Source organism: Rhinolophus sinicus, chromosome 5 (assembly GCF_057876585.1).
Source record: "Rhinolophus sinicus isolate RSI-liver-muscle chromosome 5, RSI-T2T, whole genome shotgun sequence".
NCBI lineage: Eukaryota > Metazoa > Chordata > Mammalia > Chiroptera > Rhinolophidae > Rhinolophus > Rhinolophus sinicus.
The window spans coordinates 103,755,944-103,782,266 of NC_142505.1; the positions used below are offsets into that span (position 1 = coordinate 103,755,944).

At 44.8% G+C, this 26,323-nt stretch overlaps 1 protein-coding gene and 1 non-coding gene across 2 annotated transcripts in view; one reads left to right on the forward strand and one right to left on the reverse strand.

Annotated features, from left to right (window-relative positions):
* Positions 1-26,323, forward strand: part of DOCK2 (dedicator of cytokinesis 2) — a 362,510-nt gene that overhangs the window by 74,435 nt on the left and 261,752 nt on the right. Inside the window, exons 23-25 of the mRNA XM_019741000.3 lie at positions 5,549-5,657; positions 14,867-14,937; positions 16,812-16,918. Coding sequence (XP_019596559.3) covers positions 5,549-5,657; positions 14,867-14,937; positions 16,812-16,918 — 287 coding nt within the window. The remainder of the gene's footprint in view (positions 1-5,548; positions 5,658-14,866; positions 14,938-16,811; positions 16,919-26,323) is intronic.
* LOC148758299 (small nucleolar RNA SNORD113/SNORD114 family) lies at positions 22,203-22,272 on the reverse strand. The gene has a single exon (XR_016021450.1). It is a non-coding gene; the product is annotated as a small nucleolar RNA SNORD113/SNORD114 family (small nucleolar RNA).

The window sequence follows — 26,323 nt, forward strand, 5'->3', positions numbered from 1 at the left end:
AACACCAGCCAAGTCATCCCCTGGGCAAATAACACTTTCCTGCCCACGTTGACTTGTTCCAGTTGTCGGCAATCGGCTCTTACTTTGCTCTGTTCCCCAAAGGCAGTAGTGTCTAGTGGTTAAAGAAGTGAACTTTGGAGCCAGACACTCTTGGGCTCAAGTTCTGCCCCTGCCGTTTACTCGTTGGTGACGCTGAACAGTTAGCATAGTGCCCGGTGCATAGCGAATGCTAGAAGTCACAGCTGTTAGCAGCAGCAAGGTAACGGTCACCACGTCTGCATAGCTGACGGTAGTGACGCCATGACTCAGGTCTTGTCTGGGTCCTGTTGGAATGAGCTGAAGTGCTGAGTTCTGGATTCCTGAAGCAGTCCTTGCAGCCACCTCAAAGGTGCCGAGGTTCCTTCATGTCTTAATTTACCGTTTGTTTGTAACTTCCTTTTGGTGTTAATAACGTGGGGATGTTATGACAAAGGTGGCCTCGATTTCTGCCTGCACGGAGCTTATACACTGGAGGAGAAGATAGGCAATCAGTGGTGAGGAGGGAGAGGGAAGCGTCCACACAGGGACGCCTCAGTTGCTGGGACAGTCTGCGTTCATTCCATACAGTGTGCAGTGCGTGTCATTCATGGAAGGAAAGTCACTGAATAACTAACTGGTCTCCCTCCCACAGAACTCCTCCAGTGCCTAACGTCATGTCTGGGGTGGTGGTGGGGCGGGGGGGGGGGCACAAAATATCCTGACTGGTGTAGCAAAGTAACAGAACGGTGTGGCGTGACATCATTGAGTAATTTTGCTGGGTTCCGTATAAGATTGTGGAGACACTTAAAACAGAGATTTTATTTTACAAACCATCCCATTCGTCTGGTCTTGCTCCCAGGCACTTATGAAATGAGTCAGGTCTGTGTCTGGCCAAGAGCATATTTAGGCGAAGATGTGACTGGGTGTGGGAGACGGAGGAAAGCTGGGGTCTGGGGCTCACGCTGGGGGTATCAGCGGGATTGCTGAGGTGGAAGGAAGGACCTGGCGAGGACAGGCTATGGTGGTGGCCTGGGAGGGGGTGGCTGAGGACAGAGGTCCACCAGGTTGGTGGTCAGTGTCAGCCGAGCCCTTGACCACTCCTCTGTGCTTCCATCCCTTTCTTCATTCTTCTTTAAACATTCTTCTTCTTTTCTCTTATGTACAATGTAGATCATTGCCTCTGCCATCTGCTCCCCGGGGCTGCTGCCTGGCCTGAGGTTGCCTTCTCTGTTTTGGGCAGAGGCTTTCCATACCTGCATGCAAGAGGTGGTGCAAAGCATCGCACTCTCCATCTGGGGCTCCATTTCCATTTGCTGAGTGCTCAGCTGTGCACAGTGTGTCCTTAATGAATCGCAAGCAAGCACAGCATTGCATATGTATCCAAGCCCTGGGAGCTGGAACGCCCACGGCTGTCAGACTTGCATGTCCTAGGACGGTGCCTTGCAGGTGATTGCAGTTCTCTGGTGGCCAGGGACTTCCGGCCCTGTGGTAATCCGTTCCCTGACAGAATCAGGTTTCTGAAGCTCCTTCCTAGGCATTCTGAAGCCAGAACAAATGTTTCCCTCCCAAAGTGATAACAGAGATCAAGTGCTAAAAAAAGGTCCTTGAAACGACATCTGCTGTACCCTTGACGTCAAGGCCACATGGAAAGCCTTGCAGATACATGGGGCGCTGTTTCTCTTTCTGCCTCAAACTTCCCAGGGGAGGTCCCACGGTGCTGAATGGTCCGCCGTCACCAGTTTATTTCTTCTGTATCACCTAAAACCTCACGTATTTTTTTTCATACTCATTCCTTCCTCAAAATATTCCTTTTGTCTGTGTGCACCCAGATCAGAGTTTGCTGATGTGATCACTTCTGAGCTCAGGAATCAACACCCATAAGAAGAGCCGATACTTCCGGAACACTTACTAACTGCCAGCTACAATGTTAAACACTTAAAGGCGTTATCTCTTTCATCTTTTCACGTTAAAAGAACCCTTTGAGTGAGCATTATGTCTCCATTCTATCAATAAGGAAGGCAAGATTCAGAGACATAATTTGTCTGAGACCACACAGCCAGTGTATGGAGCAGTCTGGCTGGATAGCAAAGCCCTTTACACTAAACAGCTTTTTGTTTCCTTTCTTCTTCCCGACTGTAGTTATCTCCTCCAACTCTTCTTATTCCCACCAAGTAAAACCATAGGCTTAAAAATTAGCGCGCGAACGATTGATAAGACTGCAACAAGTTTGCCTAATTATGTAGCCAGTGTAACATGCAAGCCATTTCCCCACACAATTGCTTTTTTATCCTTTGAGAAACTGAGGCAGGAATCAGATGTATTTCCTTCCCTGGCCTAGAGTGTGGTGTCAGGCACTTACTTGTGACATGAATGACGGGGGGCAGCTCAGGTTCCCACTGAGGCGGATGCCCCAGTCGTGTCCTCCTGAGAGCTGTGTCATCTGCCTTCCCCATTAGATTCTCAGAGCCCAGAAGGAGAAGAATGCTGAGTTCTGGTTCCAGCCATACCACTGGGACAGTCCGTGACCTAGAGCAAATCACATGTCTTGCTGGCAGAAATTAAATTCAGTTTCCTACAAGGTGTAAAGTTGAGTAGAAGACTTGACTTGAGCTTACAGCTTAAAAGTCTGTCTTCCTTCCCACCTCTGTCAAATAACATTTAAAAGATGGCAGTGAAGCCAAGTCACTGACCCCCCCTTGGGCCCTCAGTTTCTTCGTCTGTGCAATGGGAAGCATGCACTAGGAGCTCACTGACCCCCCACCCCCACCCCCACAGCTCTTGATTCAGAACCCCAGGGAGCTACAGGAAGCTCGCCCACCCTGCAGAGTTCTGACTAGAGAAGGGGGGTGGTTGCAAGGCATCCAACTAGGGCTAGTCAAAGCCAAAAAGGGACTTTATTAGAAGGATATTTCGTGCCGCTCCGAAAATCCAAAAAGAGTTAAATAACCAGACATAGAAAGGTCTGGAACTGGGGTAGCCTCAGGGATCTCTTCAGCAGGAGTTCACAAACATTCGCTCTGAAGCACTGCCATTAAGTCAACTCCTGACGAAGCCCATTTTTATGTTTCTATGTTAAAAAATACAAATTCCAGAGAGAGAGCTGCATGGAACTGTTCAGTCATGGGAGGTGGGAGTGGGGGTGGGTATGTTCACCCCGCAGGAAAAGCTGCTGGAGGCCGTTCCTGTAGGGAGCACAGATGGTTTCCAAGGAGAGGACCTGGCCCCCCCCACCCCACACATGCACACACGCGTGCATGAAAGTCACAAATAAGTGTACCTTACAAAGAAAGTCCATAGGCATGTAAATAATGACCAGTCTGCTGTGGGCAGCCACGTCTGGGTAGTAAATGTGGGTGGGAGAAACCATAGACCAGTCACGGGGATTACGGTATTGTTTGTTAGCGGTTTTCAGGTAGCTGAGATAAAGGAAAACGTAATGGATTTCAAGGGCAGAGGCTTGAGGGCTGGACCTCCCTGAGCTTGGCTTTGGGCACAAAGGAAAGCTCACAGCCTGTCTCATGGGGAAGCACCACCCCTTTGAACTAGGGTCCTCCCTTCCTCCCTGCCAGACTGTCCCATCTTTTCCTCTTTGATGGGATTTGGGCAAGTTCCAACCTCTTGAGAGTTTTCTGTGTCCTTGTCTGTGAAGTGCAAATGACAGCAAAAGTAATTCCACTCCTTAGCAACAGCAAGACAACAGCTTACATTTACTGGGCAAGACAACAGCTTACATTTACTGGGCCAGGCGTGTGCTGAGCCCTTGGCCTGAGAGCTGGTCTCACACGCCTTGGACACAGTGCAGCTGTCACCTCATTTTGCAGGTGAGAAGCCCAGGCTGATCGGAATTCAGAGAGTCACTAAAGCGTAAAGCAAAGTGGTGTACAAACTGAGTGACAGCCAGGTTGGAATTCTGACTCTCACGTGTACCGATCTGGAGTCCTTGGGCAGCTTCCAGTCTGTAAAATAGGGATAACGATAGGGTCCACCTCATTGTGTCTCTATATCTACGGACAGTGTCGGGCAGAGTAATGGCCTGTGGTGTTTGCAGTTATTAATAAGAGCTTGTTAGACTAGGGCAGAGTGGAGATTGGAACCCAAAGCTGATGACTCTGCAACATATACTCCATGGCAGACAGCTGTGCCAGAACGGCCAGAAGGTTCCGATGTGAGCAGTGTAGGAAAGGGGAGTGGAAACGGAGGGAGGAGAGGGAGAGAAGCTGCTTCAGGACTCCTGGGTCCTCGCACAGCCTCGTCTCCGTGGCCTTGAGGTAGGCCCCCAGAAAGTCAGCAGCAGTTGCTGGGTCCCTGTAATGGATGGGACATTCAGCATTGGCTCTCCCTTAAGAGGATTTTAGGAGGGCTAGTTAGGAAAAGGAAGAGAAAGACAGAGTGACTAAAGACAGAGAGAGAGAGAGAGAGAGAGAGAAGCAGAGGTAAACACAGAGCCTCATGAGAGACGGAGAGTGAATAACATTCAGAAGAGGATAAACACAGAGACACACCTACAGAGAAAAAACAGAAGAGAAGCAGAAAACAGAGGAGCCAGGGGACGGGTGTGGATTGAATGGAGATGCTCTCTGTAAGCTGGACTACCCGTCCTGTGGCTGACAGAGCAAACAAACCTGCGAAGTGTGTCAGAGCTTTATCTAAGGAAGCACCTTTCCCACAGCTGCAGCCCAGTAGTTGTCACTGTGCAGGGCTGTGACAGGAGTCGCACTTTATCTGAAGGAGGGACAGAAGCGATCTTCCTGAATTTCGCTCAGGATGCCACAGATTAGTCTGCGGATATTTCACGGTTGGGATAAAGGCTTGTTTGGAGAGGGCTTGGGCTGTTTATATACGAGGGAGGGTTTCTAAGAGAAGTCACAGGTGTGTATTAGCACAGGGCTGTAAGGCTGTCCATCAAAATGCTGACACTCGCTAATCTCTGGGTAGGATTAATGAGGAGTCGCACTTTATAAGTGATGCACTTCTGTGTGTATCATCTACAGTAACAGCATAGGGCCTTTACAATCAGAGGAACAAAAAGTTTCCACTAGGTGATAAGCATGCTCCTGAAATGACAGGGCAGCTAACACCAGGCCCCTGATGTGGAACCACGTGTCCCTGTTTATCTGACCAGCAGGCCAGGGCGAGTGGAACGGCTGTGTATTTGGAAATATTTCTCCTTGATGTTTGCACTATACTTTGAAAACCAGACAACCACAGTCTCCCCTCTGATTCTTAAAGAAGGGTGAAATTATCAATGTCCTCTCGGCTCGGACAAGTTTTATTCCTTTGAGGTTCTTCGGGGTTTAATAAAAAAGATGGTGGGGGCGGATTTATTATGTGAGTCCGTGGGAGCATTTCTGTTCAGTGTGATAGAGCTAGGTTTTCCCCAGACTGAATTATGCATATGCAGCGACTGCTGAATCAACCCTCCCCCTCTTCAGTCCCCATCTCCCACACCTGTCTCTTTTCAATTCCTGTGCACACATTCAAAGGTATTGCCTGTTGGCTTGAGAAATGACCCAGATGTATCTTCTTTCAGGCTTTACGAAGGCAAAGAACAGATGGAGTTTGAAGAATCCATGAGAAGGCTCTTTGAATCCATCAACAACCTGATGAAAAGTCAATATAAAACCACCATCCTTTTGCAGGTTGGTTTACACTACAAAATAATCTGTCTTTCCCTCGGTCATTCGATAAACAACAGCATGGTGACATAATGTCTCCTTTTGCTTGGACACGCAGCCCTGTGCTAATTGAAGGTCAGGGAAGGCCACATGGTGTAAGGATCCCGCAGACCCAGGGCTCCTTCAGGCAGGAGAAAGCATATGTATTGTTTGTTTGTTTCCCATGAAGATAGCAGTACCTCTTAAAATAGCGCTGAAGCTTTTGCTACCTGGAAAGAAGTAGGTCAAACCCGATCCACTTCTAATGGTGAGAGTAGTGAAGGTGGCAGTCTCCTAAAATCATCCACTTTCTGTCCTCAGTCTCCTAAACTCAGATCGCCCTTTGAACGAAGAGGCTGTTTCAGGAAGACCTCATAACCACACACATGTTGGGGGGGGAGGAACAAAATGACAGAGGGGGACAGAAGGTAGGGGAAGAAAAGAGAGAAGGGAAGCAGGGAAGCAAAGATGAGCCAGTGAGCGTCTGCAGTACTGAGGAGCCCGGGTCACCAAGAATGCTCTTTGTCATCTGTATGACCTTTTGCTGGTCATGTGACCTCTCAGTGTCTCATTGGCCTCATCCGTAAAACTTCACTGTTTGGGTGAGGAGCCAATAAGCTTTGTCTGAAAAGGAGCAAGTTATAAAACGCTATGCAGATGCAGAGAATGAATGTGATTATTATGGTTTTGGCATAAGTCTTTTTTCACGCAGGGTCTTATTGTCTGGGTAGCTGTGTTAGAAATGCCTCATTTTCCCTGGGACTCAGCCCAGATTGTGCTGGCTTCTCCTCATGGATTTCTACCCCAGAGCCCTGGAAAGGGGCTTCATCTCTTTTTCAATTTGCTCGAAGGGCCAAATTTAGCTTCAGGGATTTATATAAAATCAGTGATGCTTTCTACCTATTTGTATGGTTGTTAAAAATTATCAAAGAAAAATTTAAAGTCATTCAAATCTGGGAGCAATACCATTTCAAGATAATTTGATGCTGTTTTGGGGTCTGAGGGAAGGGCTGATGAGGGGAAAGGGGTCGAGGCCATGTGATGTTAGCAAACCCCACACAAGGAACCTTCTCAGATGTTGACATAGGCTACAGGAGAAAGAGCTTTGGATTTTGAGCCAGAGACCTGGGTGGGCGATCAGGCATCCACACCTGGGTGCACACCGCTGGGCAAATCATTTCCATTCTCTGGGCCTCCGTTTATCCTTTTACGAAATGGGAAGCTTTGATGTCTAATTTAAAGGATTATTGAGAGGATTAAGGTAATGTATGTTAAGCATGATCTATAGAGCCTGTTACACAGTTCAATGAAATAACTTTTATTCATTTATCTCTCTCCCTTCTTTACCTCATCATGAAACAGAAGCTTTTGGGGGCATTTTCCTAGAGTAGACTCTGGAAGGGCGCATTTGTGTTTCTAATCCTATCACAGGAAACAGTGTTAGCACATTCAGGTACTTAAGTAAAGAAACACAGATATAAATTTCAAGCAAAAAACCCCACAGAAACTGGAGGCACAGTCTTACTAAATGAAGTAGTACCAGATGACGGGAATCCTCATTCTGAGCTTGCACGGGGTACAGTGGGAAAGAGTGCTGTGATCTATTAGTAATGCCTTCCATACGTTTTCGGTGAGAGCACAGAGTAAGAATGCCCATGACAGGCATTCCTGGTTCAGTCTTTACACGTTCAGCTGGTGAGTGGCTTATGGTGGAAACCCTAATTCATGCCTGCTTTAGTTTGGCGTAGAGCTGATCTGGTTCAATCTCAGCTTTGCCCATGGTGAGTGCGGGGACCTAAACAAGTTATTTCTGTTTTCTAAGGCTCATCTAACTTTTGTGAATGGCTTTCTATGGTTTTCCTCACTGTTGAGCATTGTCATGGAAGCAGGTCCCCTACAACTGTGGAGAATTGAAAGCCAGCCACTCAAAGAGGGTAGAAAGAGCATTAAAAACACCTTCCATGTATTAAGTACCTGCCATGTGTCCAGCATGACGCTGGGCTTTCACATACAGTTATTTTACGCCTGCCAGAGATCTGCAAGGAATCACTGTCTTCAGTTTCCACAGAAGGCTCATAAAGTTAACTAATGTGTATCCCAAATTATCCCCGTTCGTAGTGGTGGAGCTAGGATTTCAGTCTATGCAGGTCTCTTAACGCCAAAGTTAATATTCTTCTTTAAGCCGCAAGACATGCATTAGGCCAGGGGGTTCCGTGTGCTTTCAATAACGGGCTGTGTGCTAGAAGCCCCGGTGTGCGCCAGCCCTGTAAGCATTGTTGATAAAACTGGTGGCAGATTGAGACAGTCACCACGAGACACTTGTGAATTGGACGTCGCTCAAATGTGAGTAAAGGGCATTTGGGGACATCGCACAGACCCATTCGACCCAGTCTCCTTTCTGTCTGATTCATCATAATGTCCCGATTTGTTGGTACAAGTGAAAATAAATGAACAGCTCAGATTGCATGACACGCTCACTTGGTCACTATGATTGCCACTCCTGCTAGTAAAGCCACTGGGATGCCCAGCAGGGCAGGACGTGCTTTCTTTTCTATCTCCAATACCTGAACCAGACGGGCCACAGCGCAGGTCCGTGAATATCTTTTGGCCGAATGGATGAAAGAATAAATAGTAGCTTTCACCGTTTTATGTTTTAGCATTTATTATGTGTCACACATTGATCTGAAAGCTTTACATATATAGTTTGCTCTTTTGCTTTTTATAAAAACAGCCTTATTAGACAAATCCTCATCTTATCTCTATTTTACAGATGAGGGAGTGGAGGCTTAGAGAGGTCGTGTGACTTAACCACAGCTGAGAAGTGGCAGGTCTAGGATTTGAACCCAGGCTGTGTAAGTCCAGAGCCTGAGTTCCAATCACCACCAAACAAAGGATAGTTTCATTACAGACGCAAGTCTCCTGGCAAAATGCCAGGTGGAGAAGAGTGAACGACAGTAAAGATGGGCAGATGTTTGCTCCATAATCATGAAGACGGAAACTCATTAAGGATGCCTCTTTCTTTCCTTTCTTTTCATTGTTAATTGGTGTAAAATATTCTCATGTCCAAACCAAGGGAAGAAAGCGGTCCGTTCCTGAGAAGTAGCCTGTAAGCTATACACTGAATCCCCAGAGGTAGGAGAAATGAGATGTAATATTTAACAGCAGGGCTGGATTGTCACCAGATCTTTAAATGATTCCTTAATTGTGTCCTCCTCTCAGCCATATACCCCATGCTTAGGGTTAATATTTAGGAATGATGGATTTGTGGTGGGTGGGATGAAACTGTTCTAATGAGGCCACCGGAGTCGTACTGAAGCTCACATTTTTCAACTGATCTTCACACAGACCCTATAAAGTGGTAACTTTATTCCCTTCATTGCCCCAATCAGGAAACCGGAGCACATAGCGTTAACTTCCCCAACAACACCGAGATAAAAGTGGTCCATCTGGACGTGAACGCAGACAGTCTGCCTCTTCAGCCATGTGACGCAATGAGTATTTCTGCCTCCTGCCCAGCGTCAGGGGCCAGCATACTGCTGGTTCACAGAAAGCATGGAGACATGCGTGTTCCAGAACCCGTTGGTCTCTCTTCCTTCTCTTTTGCTGAAAGATTAGTGACGAGGCTGAATATCCTGAGAGAGTTGCATGCATTTTCCTCAGGGGCAGCTCGGTGTCTCTGAGGGAGCTGCCTTCTTTTGGTCACAATGTGGTGCATTCCTGGGACATTGTCCAGGTTTCATGGACCTTGACCATCCACCACGTGGCTAAAATAAAAGGATTGAAAATTGGGAGGATGGGAATGTTGTCTGGGTTCTTGAATGAGGAAGACATTGTTATATAGCCTGGTATCTCGCACAGCGTGCTCTTTGGGGCCAGAAGTCTGTCTGCTGGCACCAGTACTGGGCCCACTCACTCTGTTTTCACAAGAGAGAGAGACAGAGAGTCTGAAAGCACTCAGAAGGGAAGTCCCCTTTGAGTTTGAGATAATGCAACTATTTGTTTTTTTGTTATTTTTTGCTGTCTGCTAGCAGCCTGGGTTTATCAATTCTGGTGAAGTCTGTCTGGAGAGCAGACGTCTCAAGTGTCCTCCTGTGACTTCTCTCTGGACCCATGAAATCATAATTGTTTGGTCTGGGTGTGGCGGTCTCCCTGAGGGCTATACCTGGCCTCTGGCAGAGGGGTCCAGAGTTGATGATTAATCTAGGAAATTCACTTGGTGTCACCAGTTACTGACTGGCAAATGTTTTCCTGGTGACTATTCCCCCAACGCTTATATATGTGGTGAGGAGGACCCGTAACTTAAGGGATGTTGGAAAAACTGCATTTTATTTCAAAAACGATCACCATAAGGAGAGGGAAGTGCTTTATCTGCCTCCTCCACCAAATCAGCCCTCTCTCCTCTACTGAAACTTCCCCACTTTCCCAGATGGGAGCCTTTCCTGACGCTGGGTGGGAACTAGCAGAGCATCATGGGAAGAAGCCAGTTGCGCAGTCAGATGCATAGACTTCCTGTGCAGCATGTTAGCTATGTGGCTTCTGGCAGTTTATTGAACCTCTGTGCCATAGTTTCCTTATTGGTAAAATGAGACGACAGTATCTACTCACAGAGTAGACGTAAGAATGAAACAAGATCATGAATGTCAAGCATTGGACACATATAATGTTTCCAGTAATAGTTGCTCTTCTAAAACCTTGCAATTCATAATTCTATTATATATGTGTATGTATTTATTTCCTTGTTATATGTACACACATGTATATCCATACACATACATAAACACGCACGTGTGTTTCTTAAATATTATATATAATATAGGTATGTATACCATGGAAGGAAAGTAATAACGTGACGATACTATTTTATGTAGAACAGTAGTATTGATGAGAGTAAAAATCGTAGCAACAATAAGGCGACACAGTTCCAGGAGGCCAACTAGTCTAGAAAGCTGAGCTGCTTCTAGTTCCCAGGCCCTAGAAACATGCAACACGGGGAGGTAGGTCTCCAGCAGGTCGTATGGCCGAGCTGCTCTGCCTTCTGAGGAGCACACCTGCTGAACCGACTTGCTGTCACTCCCGCAGGTGTGTCAGGGCTGTGTGAAGGGGAGGACTGTGGACAGGAGCCTTGGGGCCAGTGCTGTGTGTGCTGTGACAGTGCGGCTGTGACAACACACTTGGCAGCCCTCCAGTGTCAGAGGTGGGCTGTCCCCATTGGAAAAGCAAACCTCGGGCCTGCCACTTCTCTGTGAGGCCACCTGGGCGAGTTGGAAGTGTCATGCTCTCCGGTTGCGTTATAACAGCCTCTGAGTCTCAGAGTGCTAACTATTCAGTCTGTTTTACTGTTTAGCCAGCCCAGGGCTGGGAAGCTGGGAAGATTGGCTCCTCCTGAAGCAGCCCTTCTCGCAGCCCCGCCCAGCTTCTCCTCACTAATGGCTGGAGTGCTAAATTGTGAGCCCCGATGTAGACTCCCCGTGATGCTCTTCTACAGCTTCACTGGAAACCCTGAAGTGATCGCAGCCTTCAAAAGCCAGCAGCTTGCTGCAGACACTGAAATGCCGGCTTTCCCCCACGCGCTGAGGGTTTGTTTTTGCTCCCTCACTTGGGTCTTGATTATGATGAGAACATTTGTACTCTGTCCAGGTGCGGGGCAGTGAGGGCAGGTGCTTGTCACGTGACATAAGGAGAGATCCAGCACACACCTTTATGGGCATGCTGGGCATTAGACTAGGTGCATGGTGTACTTGGTTTCACATCATTCCCCTTTCTGCTGAGGCTCAGGGGGCTGAAGAAATGAGCCTAGGTGCATGCCGGTTCAAGCTCAAGCACTGGGATTCCCGCCCTTGTCCCTGTGGGCCCAGAGTTCCATGTTCTTTGACCTAAGAATGAATAAAAGATAGAAGTGCTTGGACCAGCCTTTTTCAGGGCATGTGCCTCAGCCTATGGGTCCCTTAGAATTTGGAGGTTGTAAACTGGCAGCTCTTGGGAGAAGTGCAGCCTGCGAGCCCTCTGTGAAGACAAGTGAACAAGACTGACTCATTCTTTAGCCAGAGTGTGGGTTCCTCACACCTCATCACTTCCCACGGGCCTGTACCCATCTCATATCACTTCTTTCTGTGGCTTGCCCAGCCCTGCAGGCATCTGCTTTAGCTATATCTGCTTGGTGTTTCCTGGTGCAGAGGGCCTGACCAAGTAGGTGGGAATGCAGTGTGTCCTATAACTGCCTGGAGGAATGTCAAAACGCATCTTGGCATATTAAGATTATGAAGGTTCTGTAATAAAAAAAAATCAACTCACTGGTTTAGCTTCACTTAAACCAAACTATCCCTAAATTATTTGATTGCAGATTCCTTTTCCTCCACAGAATACCTAACACCCTCCTATGGAACAAGCGTGTCCCAATAGAACATAGTTTTGGAAACATCAGCTTTTGAATCTTGTTATCTCTTGCTATCCTGATTTGAAAGAGTAAAGAATAAATCTCTACACACAAAATTCAATCAGTAAAAAGAAAAAGTGTGACAAATCTGAGAACATACAAATTAAATCCTTCTGTGCAAGGAAAGATATGATAAAGCTTGTCTTTTAGATAAGCAACCGTCAAACTAAGGACTAGCAAGAGAACATTTTTGCAAAACGTCTTACTGTGAAAAGGGTTAATATCAATAATACATAAAGAATTCCACAAACCAATAAGAAGCCCCCGCTCTCCCAAAAATGGGGAAAGGATATGAACAAGAAGTTTAGTAAATACAGATGTTCAATAAATATAGAAAAGGTGCCTATTTGTACTAGAAACCAAATTATATATCAGGTATTAAAAAGATTTGTGTACCAGGATTAGCAAGGTTATAGGGCACAGAGAGAAAGGAAATCGGTTACCACTTTTTTCTAAGGTAATATGACAATATCTCCTTAAATGTATTTGTATACATATTTGTATATATGTATATTCATTTTCAAACACGAATTCCTCTTCAAGCGGTCCATCCATCCTACAGGGACTCTTACAGATGCACAAATGTATATGTTAAATATTTTCTTCCCACATATTTTATAATAAAGAAAAACAAACGAAAGCATGGAGTCCATCAGTACAGGAGAGCTTGAAGAGGTACGGAGTATGCATGTGTCCGGGCTTCGCTGTGTGGTGGTTAGAAATTCCGAGGGTGCACTCTGTGGAATGACGTGCAAACATACCAGTGGTGTATGGTTAGCTGCCAAAAACAAGGTGTACGGCTGTATAACTCACACACACACACACACACACACACACACACGTGCACATGTGCACCACATACACTCATGCATAGACAGCAGTCTAGGAGGACTGTCACCATGAGGATGGCATTGGTCCTTCCTGGGGAGCAGGGATTAGGGCTGAAATGGCGACATGGGACTCAGGGACAATTTTCACCCTATTTTATCTTGTGTGATTTTTTTTTTTTTTTGCATCAAACATTGATTACTGATGTTTAAAAATCATAAAGAACCGGGGTGGGGGGGAAGGATGAAGGCATAGAGAGAGACACGTACTATTTAAGCGAGGTGGGCACGGAGCGTCACGGTTAGGGGCGTGGCCCGACAAACACCTGCCTGAATCCGAATCCTTGTTCTCCCGTTTGCTAGCTTTGTGACCTTGTGCTAGTTATTGAGTTATCTTGATGCATTAGAGGTTCCTTATCTATGAAAAAAAGTATTTCCCTTGTAGGGCTGAAATGAGGTATTCACTTAAAAATACGAAAGTCAAAATGAGAGGCAATAAGTGCTGATGGGGAATCAAAAAGAATTGCAATTTTTGGAGCACAGATTGAGGCAGAAACTCAAATAGTGCCCTGAGTACAGGGTGAAGACAAGGGAAGGGAAATAATTACATGCATAGAAGAAAGGAATTTCTGCTGACATTAACAAATTGAGTTGTTCTTTAACCATACGTGGCTGGTTCCTGATTCTGTCTTCAGAAAGAGAGTCCATATTTGTCAGTCCTTGTTTTATATCAAACATTTATTACTGAGCTGTTCCTGTGAACTTTGCAAACAGTTGTTTGGAAGACCATGTTGGATTGGCCCATTCTAAAGATTATTTTGCCCAGAGGTTCAAGGAGTAAAACGCGCCAGGCAGTTTCTCTAGAAAGGTGGCCGTGGCTGTCCTTCAAAATGGCTCTGCTTATGTCATTTTCCACAAAGGTTTAATAAGATAATCTAACGACAGTGTTCAGCATGGTTCCTGCCTCACTGCAAGTTCTCAGAGAGCAGTCATAACCGTTATTTAACTATGAAGCTCAATTGTATATGTCTAGGAGCCAGATTTTCTTTCAGAAAGGAATTTTTAGTATTTTAATTTTGGTCTGATTGTAAAATGGTGACACTTGTTCACTACAGAACCCTTAGAATTATGGAAAAATAAAACAAAAATTTTAAATGCATACTTCCACTAGATTCTTCAAAATTATTATCCAGCCACGCGACTTACATCTTCTTTTGTGGAAATGGCAGTGTCCTCTGCTGATTAGCAAATGGCATCATTATGTGCGGCGGTGGGTCCTACCTCTGGACACATCAGTTGACTTGCACAGAGGAAAGAACAATCTGCCATAACACCATTTTTCTAAGCCAGCTACAGGCCCCAAACAGGCCCACAGTTCACAAATTGGCCAGGGAGAGAAAAATATACAGAACTTTGTCCAAGCCACCCTGGCCACCAACAAAACAATTCAAGCACACCGTTTCCCAATGATGATAGAAGGTACTATTGATTGAGCACCAAAGATATGCCTGGCTCTCTGCTGGATGCCTCACTTGTGTCATTTTTAGTCATCACAATCCTGCAAAACAGGTATTATTTCCTCAATTATACAGATGAGGAAATTGAGACGTCAGAGAGGTTAAGTGTTTTGTTCAAAGCCACCTGGCTGCTAAGGAGTAGAACCAGGATTTGACTGAAGGTCTGTATAACTTCAAAGTCTGTGATCTTTACTGTTCATTACTGCCTCCTTGATGATACAGGACATTGGGACTTACTTCTGTATGCAAAGTACGTGCTAATGTTCTAATCTACACACAGAACCTTGAATCTCTGTAGCAGTGCCCAGGATGCAGGGTCGTTCTCCCTTGATCTGTGTCAAGTTGCAAAGTATCCTCCTCATCAGGCAGAGTTGTTGGATGTGGGCACGGCTCATATTTGTTTCACTTTCCACCTAGGTGGCGGCTTTGAAATACATCCCATCTGTCCTCCATGATGTGGAAACCGTCTTTGATGCAAAGTTACTCAGGTGACAGCTTGTGATGTACTTTTCTGGGCTCTGTTATCAAGCCAGGGATTCAGAGGGAGAGGAGGGTTCTTGTGGGGAATTGCAGATGGGCACTCAGTGTGGGAACAGGGAGGACACACAGTAGGAGCTGCCTCCTGGGCTCCAGTGTGGGATTTTCACACTTCCATTTGGTTGTGTCAGACTTTGATGAAAACCAGCTATGAAATAACATCCTTTTTTGATGATACAAATGCTACAGAATACAAACTTGTAGGTTAAGAAACTAATGTTTGGTGTAAATGTCTATTTCATATGGGCTTGAAGATTATTTGGGGGGTTCCAGTCTTTGCCCTGAATGCCTTTTTGCTTTCTCCTTCTTCATTGCATTCTTCTCATGAGATAAACACATTATTTTAATGTGGTTATGCTGTTGGAATAGGGCCATCTGAGCCAGATATGCCCTTTTCTTCTATTTCCTATATTGACTTAAGTTCCAAAATAAACTCATGGTGTTCATTCATTCTTTCAGATACTTACGAAGCCTGTACTTACTATGTGACAGGCAAAGTGAGGATACAACAGGACAAAACTCGGTCCCAGGTGGCATGGAACTCATATCCAAATGGAGGTCCACACACTCGAATGTAAACAAATCAATACGAGACGATATAGGCAATGGAGAAAACAAATAGGGAATTATGTCAGAGAGTAATGGTGCAGGGGCTAGGGAAGGAATTTAATTTATTTACAGAGGTAGCTTTTCTAAGAAAATAACATTTAGTTTAAGGCCAGAAAGATGAGCAGAAGCCAGCAGAAATGATCATATGAACAGAAAAAGGACGTCAGTTAAAACAACAAACAACAACAACAGCAAAAACTGGTGAGATCTGAATAAAGTATGGAGTGCAGTAAATACAATTGTAGCAAGGTTAGTGTCTGGGTTTTGAGAAATACACCATAGTTATGGAAAATATGAACCTTAAGGGGAGCTGAGTGACAGGTGTATAGGAATTCTGTACTCTTTTTGCAACTCTTTTATAAGTCTAAAAGTATTTCAATATAAAAAGTTTTTATGGTCCTTTAGATTTGTTTATTTCTGTGTTGTGTGTGGGCCTCCATTCTGTGCCCACTGGGACCGAGTCTTCTTCCGTTGTATCCCCACTACTCCGCCCTTTGCCCGTCACATAGTAGGGACAGGCTTCGTAAGTGCTTGAGAGAATGAATGAACACAATGAGTCTATTTCTGAAAGCTGACAGGGACTATAATTTTGCTTCATCGGTATTTTTAGTTTCACTCCGTTTGGGAAGAGCCATCTTCTTGTTCATGGCCCAAACTGGTTCTAAACCATCACTTTTCATAGTTTTCGTTTTCTTTTTTTTTTTTTTTTAATTAAGCCCCATTTTGATCTTAAGACGTATCATAAAGTATTCATTACTACACATCAAACATTAAAGAAAATGATGTGGTAATGAGGTGAGAACGTAATTTTGAACCCCTGTTTCTTTGATCCCCCCCCCCCCAGCTGTGTAACCTTGAGAAAGTTAGTTAACCTTTCTAAACCGTAGTTTTCCCACTTGTAAAACTGGGGTAAATGTTGGCTCCTCCTCACAGAGTCTTGAGGTTTAAATGGCATAACGGATGTAGAGGGCACAGCTGGACCTGACCCACAGGGGGCGCTCGGGGTTACTGGAGTTCCCTTTAGATTTCCACATCACCTGTGATGCTAGCAGCATTCCACACCAACACCCACTGCACATATTGACTGAAGGTTTGCTGAGCAGCTGACACTGCCAGGAATGGGGGCCCTGGCACTGTGGCCATGGGCGCTAAGTGCCATGAGGAGGGAGACATTGGTCTCACTGGCTCTCCAAGCTCCTGTTTTTTCTGCCCTCAGCCAACTCCTGTATGAGTTCTACACCTGCATCCCCCCCGTGAAACTCCAGAAGCAGAAAGTCCAATCCATGAATGAGATAGTCCAAAGCAACCTCTTCAAAAAGCAAGGTGAGTGCAGAGCACCCTGGTGGGGGCGGGGGGCGGGGGGGAGGGTCGTAAACACAAGTGCTCCGCAGGGAAGAGCAACCTGCCCACCTATTAAAATGGTTCTTCTCTAACAATGCCCTTAGTCTGAATAAATGTGAAAGTAGCCGACAACTTAGACGTCAGACTCTATAAACTGATTTTAGGGAAGCTTAGGTTGCACTGTTTGTCTCTGCTGAGGAAGCTTCATACGGTGGTAAATTTGGAGTCAGATACCTTAGGTTTGAACTGCGAGGGTCAGCTGAACTTTACGGGTCAATTGAAAAACTCCATGTTTAAGTGGACCTGCGCAGTTCAAACCCATGCTGTTCAAATGTCAGCTGTAAACCACACATTCTCCCCTGGCCTTCTGTTATTGTTAGTACTCAAACAGTAGCATTTTAGGCAAATATTCTGTCCTCTCCTTTCCTTACTTAGTGGTATTGCCTGGAGAGCAGGGCGTGACAGTAGATTTGGGCAGGAGTTGTGGTCAAGCGTCTTTTGCTCACCCAAACCGATCTCTGGTAACCAGTGGTCCTCTGACTTATCAAGAGCCTCCCTGGTTTTGAGCTCCCGAGCTAGATGGCCACACCTCCTCTAGATAGGACCAGACAGGCCTTAGAAGTCACCATTCGCCGTTCGCCTTGTCTCCAGCCACACTCAGCATTCCTGACATCACGCCTGGCTGGGAGGCTGAAAACAATGACTTTTGAGGGTCAGCAGTGTTTCCTGTAGACTGAGTTGAGCACATTCCAATTTTAAATTCCTCTCTGTCCATCCTGGCGTCAGTGATAAAATGAGAAGCAAAGTGTGCACGGAATAAGAGTTCTTAGAGCAGAGAATCAGCCATCGCCCAACTAATATTTATTCAGAATGAAGCTTGAATATTTATGTAAATCACCTGGTAATTACAGAAATGTTCATGAACCACTTCACTGTAAAGATTGTTTTCCCCAATGCACGGCTAACGTGGAGCATGCAAAATTGCTGTCAGGATCTCTGAAGGGAAGGAGAAGAGCGTGGGAAGAAGTGTTCTTGTGATGTTATATTCATGTCTGTAGTCACCTGACTGTTTCGACTGTGTGACAACAGTTTAATGCCATATGTATATGGGGTGTTTGTGCGAGGTGATTGGAAACTATTCCTGGTAAGTGTGTCGCATGTCTCATATTGCTAAATTGTTTGACGTGAGCCTTCCGTGGTTTTCACGTCCTGACATCTATGTCAGAAAGAACTACCTTCACCCTGAAAGCTTTGAAATACGCCTGCCCCTTCCTGCCGTGGCAGTCCTTTCTTGGATTCCAGGTGGTGTCACTGTACAGATGAGTTGAGTCCTGTCCTCGGGCACGTGACGAGGACGACTAACTACATGCTGCACAGGCATCAGAGAGCAGGGCCGCTTGGCTCTCCTTCCTTGTTCAGAGCTGCTGTCATTGTCAGGGACCCCACTTAGCACCAAGGTCAGATGGGGCACGTGGTGCCAGTTCCAGCCGTGGAAGTTGGAGTAATTCCTTTACTGGAGTCACATCTCCTGGGCTGGGCGGTGGCCCCTGAGGGTTGGCATAATCACAGGCCAAGCTGGACATCTGCTGCCCAGCCGTCCTGCTGTGTCTCTGAGTTTCAGATTCAGTAAAAGCCCTCTGACGAGTATTAACAGATAGAAGCACAGCCGCAGTATTGTGCACAGTTATAAAATAAATGTAAAACCCTTACGTTTAATGCATACAGACGTAGAAGTAGGTGAACAGAGAGCCCTCCGGGGACCCATTTTAAAGAGGAGGCTATGTGTGATGAGTTTCTCCGTCTTGACTCTAATGTGAAAGCAGTAAGTCCTTACACGCAGCTTAAGGTAACTCCTCTCCCACTGTTTGTTTGCTAATTGTTCCCAAAATAATCCCAAAGGGAAACTTCAGCTCATCCCCCTTCTTAAGTGCTCAGGTCTCAAATAAATACAGTCTGAATCCATACGTGCTGCCTGGGCATCTGAGGCTCCTGGGTGAGCGTCTCTCTTTATTAAGAGATGCTCCTACTTCAATAAGGTGAGTCCGATGCCTTGGCCACGTCTGAGCTGTAATGAAATCCCTGCTGTTCTTTTCCCTGTGAAGTGGCCTGCGCCTCAGGGACGTTCTTTGTTTTCAGCCTGTGCTCGTTTCACTGCCAGATGTGCAGATGGCCTGGAGTTTTGTCAGTGACATCAGCTTGTACTCGCAGCCTGAACATGTGTGCTGGCATCAAGCAGAGGGCAGGCCTCGAGGCACTTTGTGAAATGTTGGCAGACTGTCCTGTTGGCCTCTCTTCGGGAGGATCCCAGGGAGAAAGGGAGGCTTTCCGGTTCAGGGCATGGTCCTTGGTTCTCAGGACTCCTCTGTTGGCCTCCGGGCTCAGCCCCTTATCAGCTGTATGACTATGGGCGACTTACTTAACCTCTCTGATCCTCAGTAAGCTCATCTGTAAAATGGGGAAAATCATAACAATGTCTGTCTTAGAAGGTCGCGTGGGCTGATGAGACGACTAGTGCGTATCAACAGTATACAAGTAACGTCCCATACTGAGTGGTCGCTGGTCTTACTGGTATTGTGGTTATTATTTCTGCAGCTCCTTCCATTTTCCCGACTTCTATGCTGTCCTTCAGACTCCTTGCAACAAGGGAGCCTCTTCATGTTTGATAGTTGCGTGTAACCCTCAGCCGAGTTTCCTTGTCCCCTTGGAAGCGACATGTTTTTCCTCAGGGTCTGAGAAACATGGGACTCAATGAATAAAAGGACCTTGGTCTGTATGTGCTTCCCATTCAGGCCTTGCATGGTTTCTCCAGTTTTTATTTCATTTCCCCAGCGTATTTTGCAGAGGGCCCATACTGTGTTTGCCTGGAAGGAGCAGAGGTCAGGGCGAGATGCTGCCGGGTTCTCACGTCATTGTTTACCTTGCTGTAGCCTCAGTGTAGTTACATAGTTTGGGGTACCTGCCAGCCATCCTGTACAATGGTTTGCTCTTTGGGGCTCTTTTAAAACACACACACATACACACACACACACACACACACACACACACACACACACACACACACACTTTATTCTCCCTTTTTTCTCTCCTGGAAGCAAGTAGCCTCAACTTTCACTTGCCCTATGATGTTGAGTAAATTACTTAATCCTTGTAAGTCTCAATGTCCTCATCTGTAAAGTGGGAATAACCACAGCATGTGTCTCATTGGCTTGTGCTTCAGACTCAGTGGCATCATGTGGCTTGTTAAGCGGGGATGCGGGAGTCAGGAGTCACCAGCAGCCAAGGTCCCACAGGGAGTGGCCTGTGCGGGTGATTAGACTTCAGTGAGCGGAACACGGGAAAGCTGTGGAGACTGACTTGCTGTCTTCTCCAGCCCAAGCCCAGACTTGCCTGGGGGTGATGATAGCAGAAAGGATGAATAGAGAGGCCCTGAGAAAGCTCTGAGGGGAGTCTGCGCGTAATCGAACCCTTCTGCGCCTTTGGAACAGACCTATCCCTGTGAGAGCTGCAGCTCTCAGTAATGTGTCTTTTTAGTCTGGTGCTAATCAGATGTACCATCTGCTTCAGTGTAAACTGCTTTAGGACCCACATTGCTCGCTTTGCTCAACTTCCAAACAAACAGAGAGGGAGAAGGGTGGGAGAGAGCGGTGGGGAGAGAGACAGAGCGAGCCAGGGAGAGAGAGGGATTTAGAAACTCTTCCAATGTTTATGTTCAGCTAGTGGGTTTTTCTTTGGAAACTTTATTGAGAAGCTGTTCTCTGAACACAAAGCATCCAGTTTTCCCTTTATCAAGAGGTAGTTTCCTTCTTTCTCCCCTTCTTATCTGTTGCCCACAGTATCTGGAGCCGCTGGGACCTCAATTCACAAGACTATTCTGAAGGAAAAAGGAGTAAGGGAAGAAAACCTCTTCTCCCAGGACACACTTCAGCTTTGGGGCTGGTCTCTCATGTCTCCTGGCCCCATACACCCCCTCCCACAATTCTTTCTTTGCAAATACTGCCTGGAATACCTTCTATTACTTCTCCATTCCCTTCCCCAAGCCCCAGACACACTAACTAATAATTCCTACCCAACCCTTTAAGACCCAATCCAGACTTCAAGTCTGCAGTAAGTCCTCCCTGAGGTCACAGGAGTTTCATCTCAGTCCCCACTGCAGGCCGGGTCCTGGGCAGGGAATAGGGACACAACTGCTGCAAGTTGGCAGATTTCGGCACCGCACTCAACGTGCAAAGATGAAGAAGCTTCTTGGTTTTTGTTTATTTGTAATGTAATCTAATCTTGCTGAGTTTCCACCTCACTTTGTACTGTGACAACTTAACATTTTTGATTAAGGATATCTTATAGCTTCAGATTTAATCTTTCTGATTCAAAACAGCCCCCTCTCCATCTCCAGAATGGCTTCTGGGACTGGGTCCCAGGGACCCAATTAGGAAAGGGAAGAAAGACGCTGCCTTTGGCTTTTCCTATAACTGATCTAAAGCAGTTCTCTTGGGACTTTAGCTCCAGAGGGGATGCCTCGTGGCTTCAGGTCTCAACACCAGGCAAAGGGGCTTCTAGCCCTTCCCCTCCATCATCTTTTCTTCTTTTCTGAGGAAGCTTTCCTCATCTCTCTTCCCTGGGGCTATAACAATAGAATGGCTGCCAGGGGACCTGACTAATGGGGGACGGTGAGAAAGACAGTAGGGAGTTTAGTAGGTTCAAAATACCCTGGATTCGTAAATGGGATAAAACCAAGTGTAAAACCTTGAGAGGGAGCTCTCTCAGACCGTGCGTGCACCCGGGGAGTGTGTTAACACTGCAGAATCCTGGACCCTACCCCAAAGATTCTGACACCGAAGGTCAGGGGAGGGGGCCAGGGCCGTGCCTGTTGTCAGCCCTCCAGGGGGATTCTGCTGCAGGCAGCCCCGTGACGGACCTTGCTGTAGTTGGAAGCTCAGCTCCTGAAACCTGAGTGGGCTAAGGGAGCAGCGTGGGCAGAGAGCAGTGGCTCCCATGCGCATGGCACAGACCTGCGTCACGATGCCTAACACTTTTGTTTTTAATTAGTTTCAGGTGTACAAAACACTTCATTCTCTCCATCATCTGTTTACGGGACGGTCTCTGCGGATGGAGTGAATGCCTTAGGGATAAGGGATGTGTTGTATCTCTTTATGTGCCCGATCTGCTTAGGGTCTGACTGATACCAGCTCTTGGAAACTGGTCTGTGGACCTGGGCAGTAAATACACCATTATTCTTGGCCAGTGTCCCTTAAAAAAAGGAAAAAGAAAGAAAGTCCTCAGTTGCACAGAACTGTTGTCATCACAGTACTTGATTCATAAGCCACCTCATCATTGGTCCACACAAGGGCCTGCTTTTATTTATTTACGTATTCAGCTAGGTATTTTAATAATACAGTAAACACCCATGCACTCACCACCCAGAACAGAAACTTGAAACTTAATCAACTGCATGTAACCAGGTGGCTCTCTTTCCTCACCTGACGTAACCACCTTCTTGAATCTTTTGTTACACATTCCACTGCTTTCCTTTTTACGCAGTGTTGTTGCATCTATACGAGGACTATATATCCCTAGTGTCTTGGTTATTTTAACTTTATAATAAGGGTACTGAACTGTGAGTAATTTGGGGGACATATTTTTTTCAATTAATATTATACTAAGATTCATCTATATTACAGGTTGCTGGTGTACATTGTTTGGTCCACTGTAGAAAATTCCATTGTGTGAATGAACCAGAGTTTATTCAATCATGCTTTCAATTTTCGGTATTTGGGTTGTTTCAGGTTTTGTTTTGTTCTTTGTTTTTTCCTATTGTAAGCACTGCTGCTAAGAACATTCTTATCCGTCTCTTGTTGTACATGTTCAAGAGTCTCTCTGGGGCATATAAGTACGAAAAGATTTGCTTGGTCATAGGGGATCTGAATATCTGACTTCAGAAACTAGTACTAACCTGCTTTCCAAGGGTGGTTGCACTAATTTATATCCCCACCGGTAATGCCTGAGAGACCCTGGGAAATCACATGCTCTTCAACACTGGCTATTGTCCCACTTCTTCATTTCTGCCAAAAAAAAAAAAAAAAGTGTAAAATATGTCATCATTGTCTTGACTTGAATTTGTTTGATCACCAGTGATGCTAAAATTTTCTTATGCTTCTCCAACTCTTGCTTCTTCAACACAGACACATGTCTGTGATATGTGTTCATTCTTTTGTTCATTTTCCTGTTGGGTTGGTTGCGTTTCTCGTATTGATTTGCAGGATATTTCATATTCTTCATATTTATCTTGTATTGATTTTATGTATTAATATGAATATCTTCTTCCCTTTATACATGTATAACTTCTCTTTTCATTTTCTTAAAATATATTTTTTCTAACAGAAGTTCATACTTTTAATACAAATTTATCAATCATTTTTGTAGTCAAATGTTTTTGTGTCTTGTTTAAGCAATCTTCCTCAGTTCCAAAGTCTAAAAGGTTTTCATTTATATATTTACTAAGCATTTTATAATTTCTTTTTTGATATACAAATTCTTAATTAATCTAGAGACCTTATGTTTGCATAAATTATCTATGGTGTGAGGTAGGACTCTGATTTTGTCTTTTTTGGCATTTGGCCATACGTTATTCCCAGTTTCAAGCAGTCTCTCTTTTTTCCATGTCAGTGTCATTTTGCATTTTGAGGACATTGCTCTTCCCTGAAGACTTGAGGGCAGAGTTGCTGGAGCCAGGACTGAGTCCCTCATCCAGTGTGTGGCTCTTTTATGGTACTGCTAGTGATAGCTGAAGGGTCAGGAAAAAGGAATCGCCCCTCCTTCCCAAAGTACGCCCCAAATTGGCTTCTGTATTATGTTAGGTATTATGTGTCAAGATATAGAACTTCTTCAGGCTTGGACCTTCTCAATTATGAAAGAAATAAGATGGTTTCCTCAAGTGATCATTTTTCTTAAAATTTTTTTCTTAAAAATTGCTTGGGCCCATAGGGCAACCTTGTTGTAGTTTCTTTATATAGATGATAAAAAGACTGCTGAACTGAGAGTAAGGAGACCGAAGAATAGCAACAATGGTATCAGTCGTAGAAACAGCAGCTGATATTTACTGAGTGCTTATTATGTACCAGGCACTGTGTTAAATAAACATCAATGTACATGGTTTCAGTCGCTGCACAGTTGTGTGACCTTGGGCAAGCTACTTAACTTCTATAGAATAACTATAAACTCATATGATTGAACAGTATTTTCTGGAGCTCCACCAACACTAAAAATCTATGAGTTTAAAAATCATTCCCTGATTCATAATGATAATATTGCTGAAGCGTTCTAACACCATTTAGTGCCTGAAAAGCCCTCCTCCCATGTTGCCCCCAATACTTCTAAATGTCCTGCCTGAGCTGGGGGTGAGGAATGAGGCCTTTTCATAGAAGGTTAAACAGATGAAGGGAAATTGCATGATAACCTCAAGGTCCCACAGCCAGGCTCAGAACCCTGGAAAAAGTTACATGCTCGAGCCAATTTAATTCTTTAATAAAGAGCTGTTGAGTTTTGAGGACCTAAGTTTTTTTCTCATCAGAGCATTTCGAGGTATCAAAGATGTTTAAATAGGGGTTTGGTTCCTCCCAGCTACAGGGTTACAAAGCCACATCCAGTTCCAAAATGTCCCTTCCACCCTCCAGAGACCTGAGAAGGGGCTTTCCTTCACATCTCTTCCCTTTTCAATGTCACTGATCACAGAATTCAATCTGAAAAAGAGATTCAGATCCAGAATCAGAGAAGACAGTGATTTAATAAGCTGCAGAACAAATCCAAGAGAGATTTATGAAAGTGTCCTTTTTTTTCTTTTTTTCTTTTTTTTTTTTTTTTTTGGCTGAATTAAAAAAAAAAGGCATACAGTCAAAGAAAAGGATCCCTTTGAACCTCCAAAAATACTTAGAATGGCAGCTTTTAATGACACAATGAAGTACAACTTAATTGGGCAGGGGGAGTAGGATCCCAGGTCACTTCTTTAATGACAATCCAAATCAACCGTTCTGTAATTTTTTAAAAATAATGTACCTCATTAAAGCTAGAGAACAGCAAATTCAGGCTGTTCTTGTGCCTTTCAATCCATGTTCCATGGGGTTCTTTTCCAATTTGGGGAAGATTCTATGTGTAAGTAGAAACATTTTAAAGAGGGAGTTTATGTAAATCTTTAAAAGGTTATGTGTTTACTCCAATTTTGTTGTTGTTGTTTTCATTGTGAAATTACAGTAACGGATGGTTTGAATTATAGTGTGACAGGTTTTAGAATGTTCTGAGACTTACGTTGATCTGTTTAAGTTTGCTTTTGCAATTTTTGCCCCCATCTTCTTCCTAGAATAGAAGGAAGTTTCCTTAACACGATACAGTTGGATTGAAAACCAGCTGCAGATTCATTTAAGTTCAAATAATATTTATTGAAAAATCTAAAAATGTAGCAGCACTGTGCTATGGGGAGTATGAAAGAAGTATAGTGAAAAGTAATTTTAGGGTCACCATGATTCTGTGCCTGGTACTACTGTGTTTCCCCAAAAATAAGATCTAGCCGGACCATCAGCTCTAATGCATCTTTTGGAGCAAAAATTAATATAAGACCATGTATTATATTACATTACATTACATTATATTACATTACATTATATTATATTATACCTGGTCTTATATTACAGTAAAATAAAACTGGATCTTATATTAATTTCTGCTCCAAAAGACACATTAGGGTGTATTTTCAGGGGATGTCTTATTTTTTCATGTACAACAATCTACATTTATTCAAATACAGTCATGTCATCTTCTGGAACATCGTCATAACGTACTAAATGTGTCCATCTGACGGATGATCTTAACTCAGGCTTATTTTCAGGGTAGGGCTTATTTTTGGGGAAACACGGTATGCTAAGCTTTTCACACGTGATCTCATTTCATCATCATGACATCCCTGTAAGGTGTAGGTATTAATATCCCCATCTTACAAATAGGGAAACTGAAGTTTAGAGAGGTTGAGAAACTGCCTACCATCACATACCAAGTAGCATGTCTTGGCCAGGATTCTAGCTGGGGTCTGTCTGGTTCCAGAGTGCACTCTCTGACCTGCTGTGCAATAGGCACCTGGAACAGAAAAGTTCCTGCCCACTCAGAGAGCTTGCAGTTGGGAGAGAAAAGATTTACCCCAAAGGTCTTCAAATTGGAGCCCCCACAGACCATGAAGGTAACAGAAATGAAGGTGCAGAGTCATAGTTACTATGCCATTTAATCAGGTAAACTCATCACAGATTTTTCTAATATCATCTTCAGTTAACTTTTTACAACAGATTTCCACTTGCCACTTAAACATGTGATAGCTTTCTTCACAAAGAAGCATGACTCCTTTCATTTTTC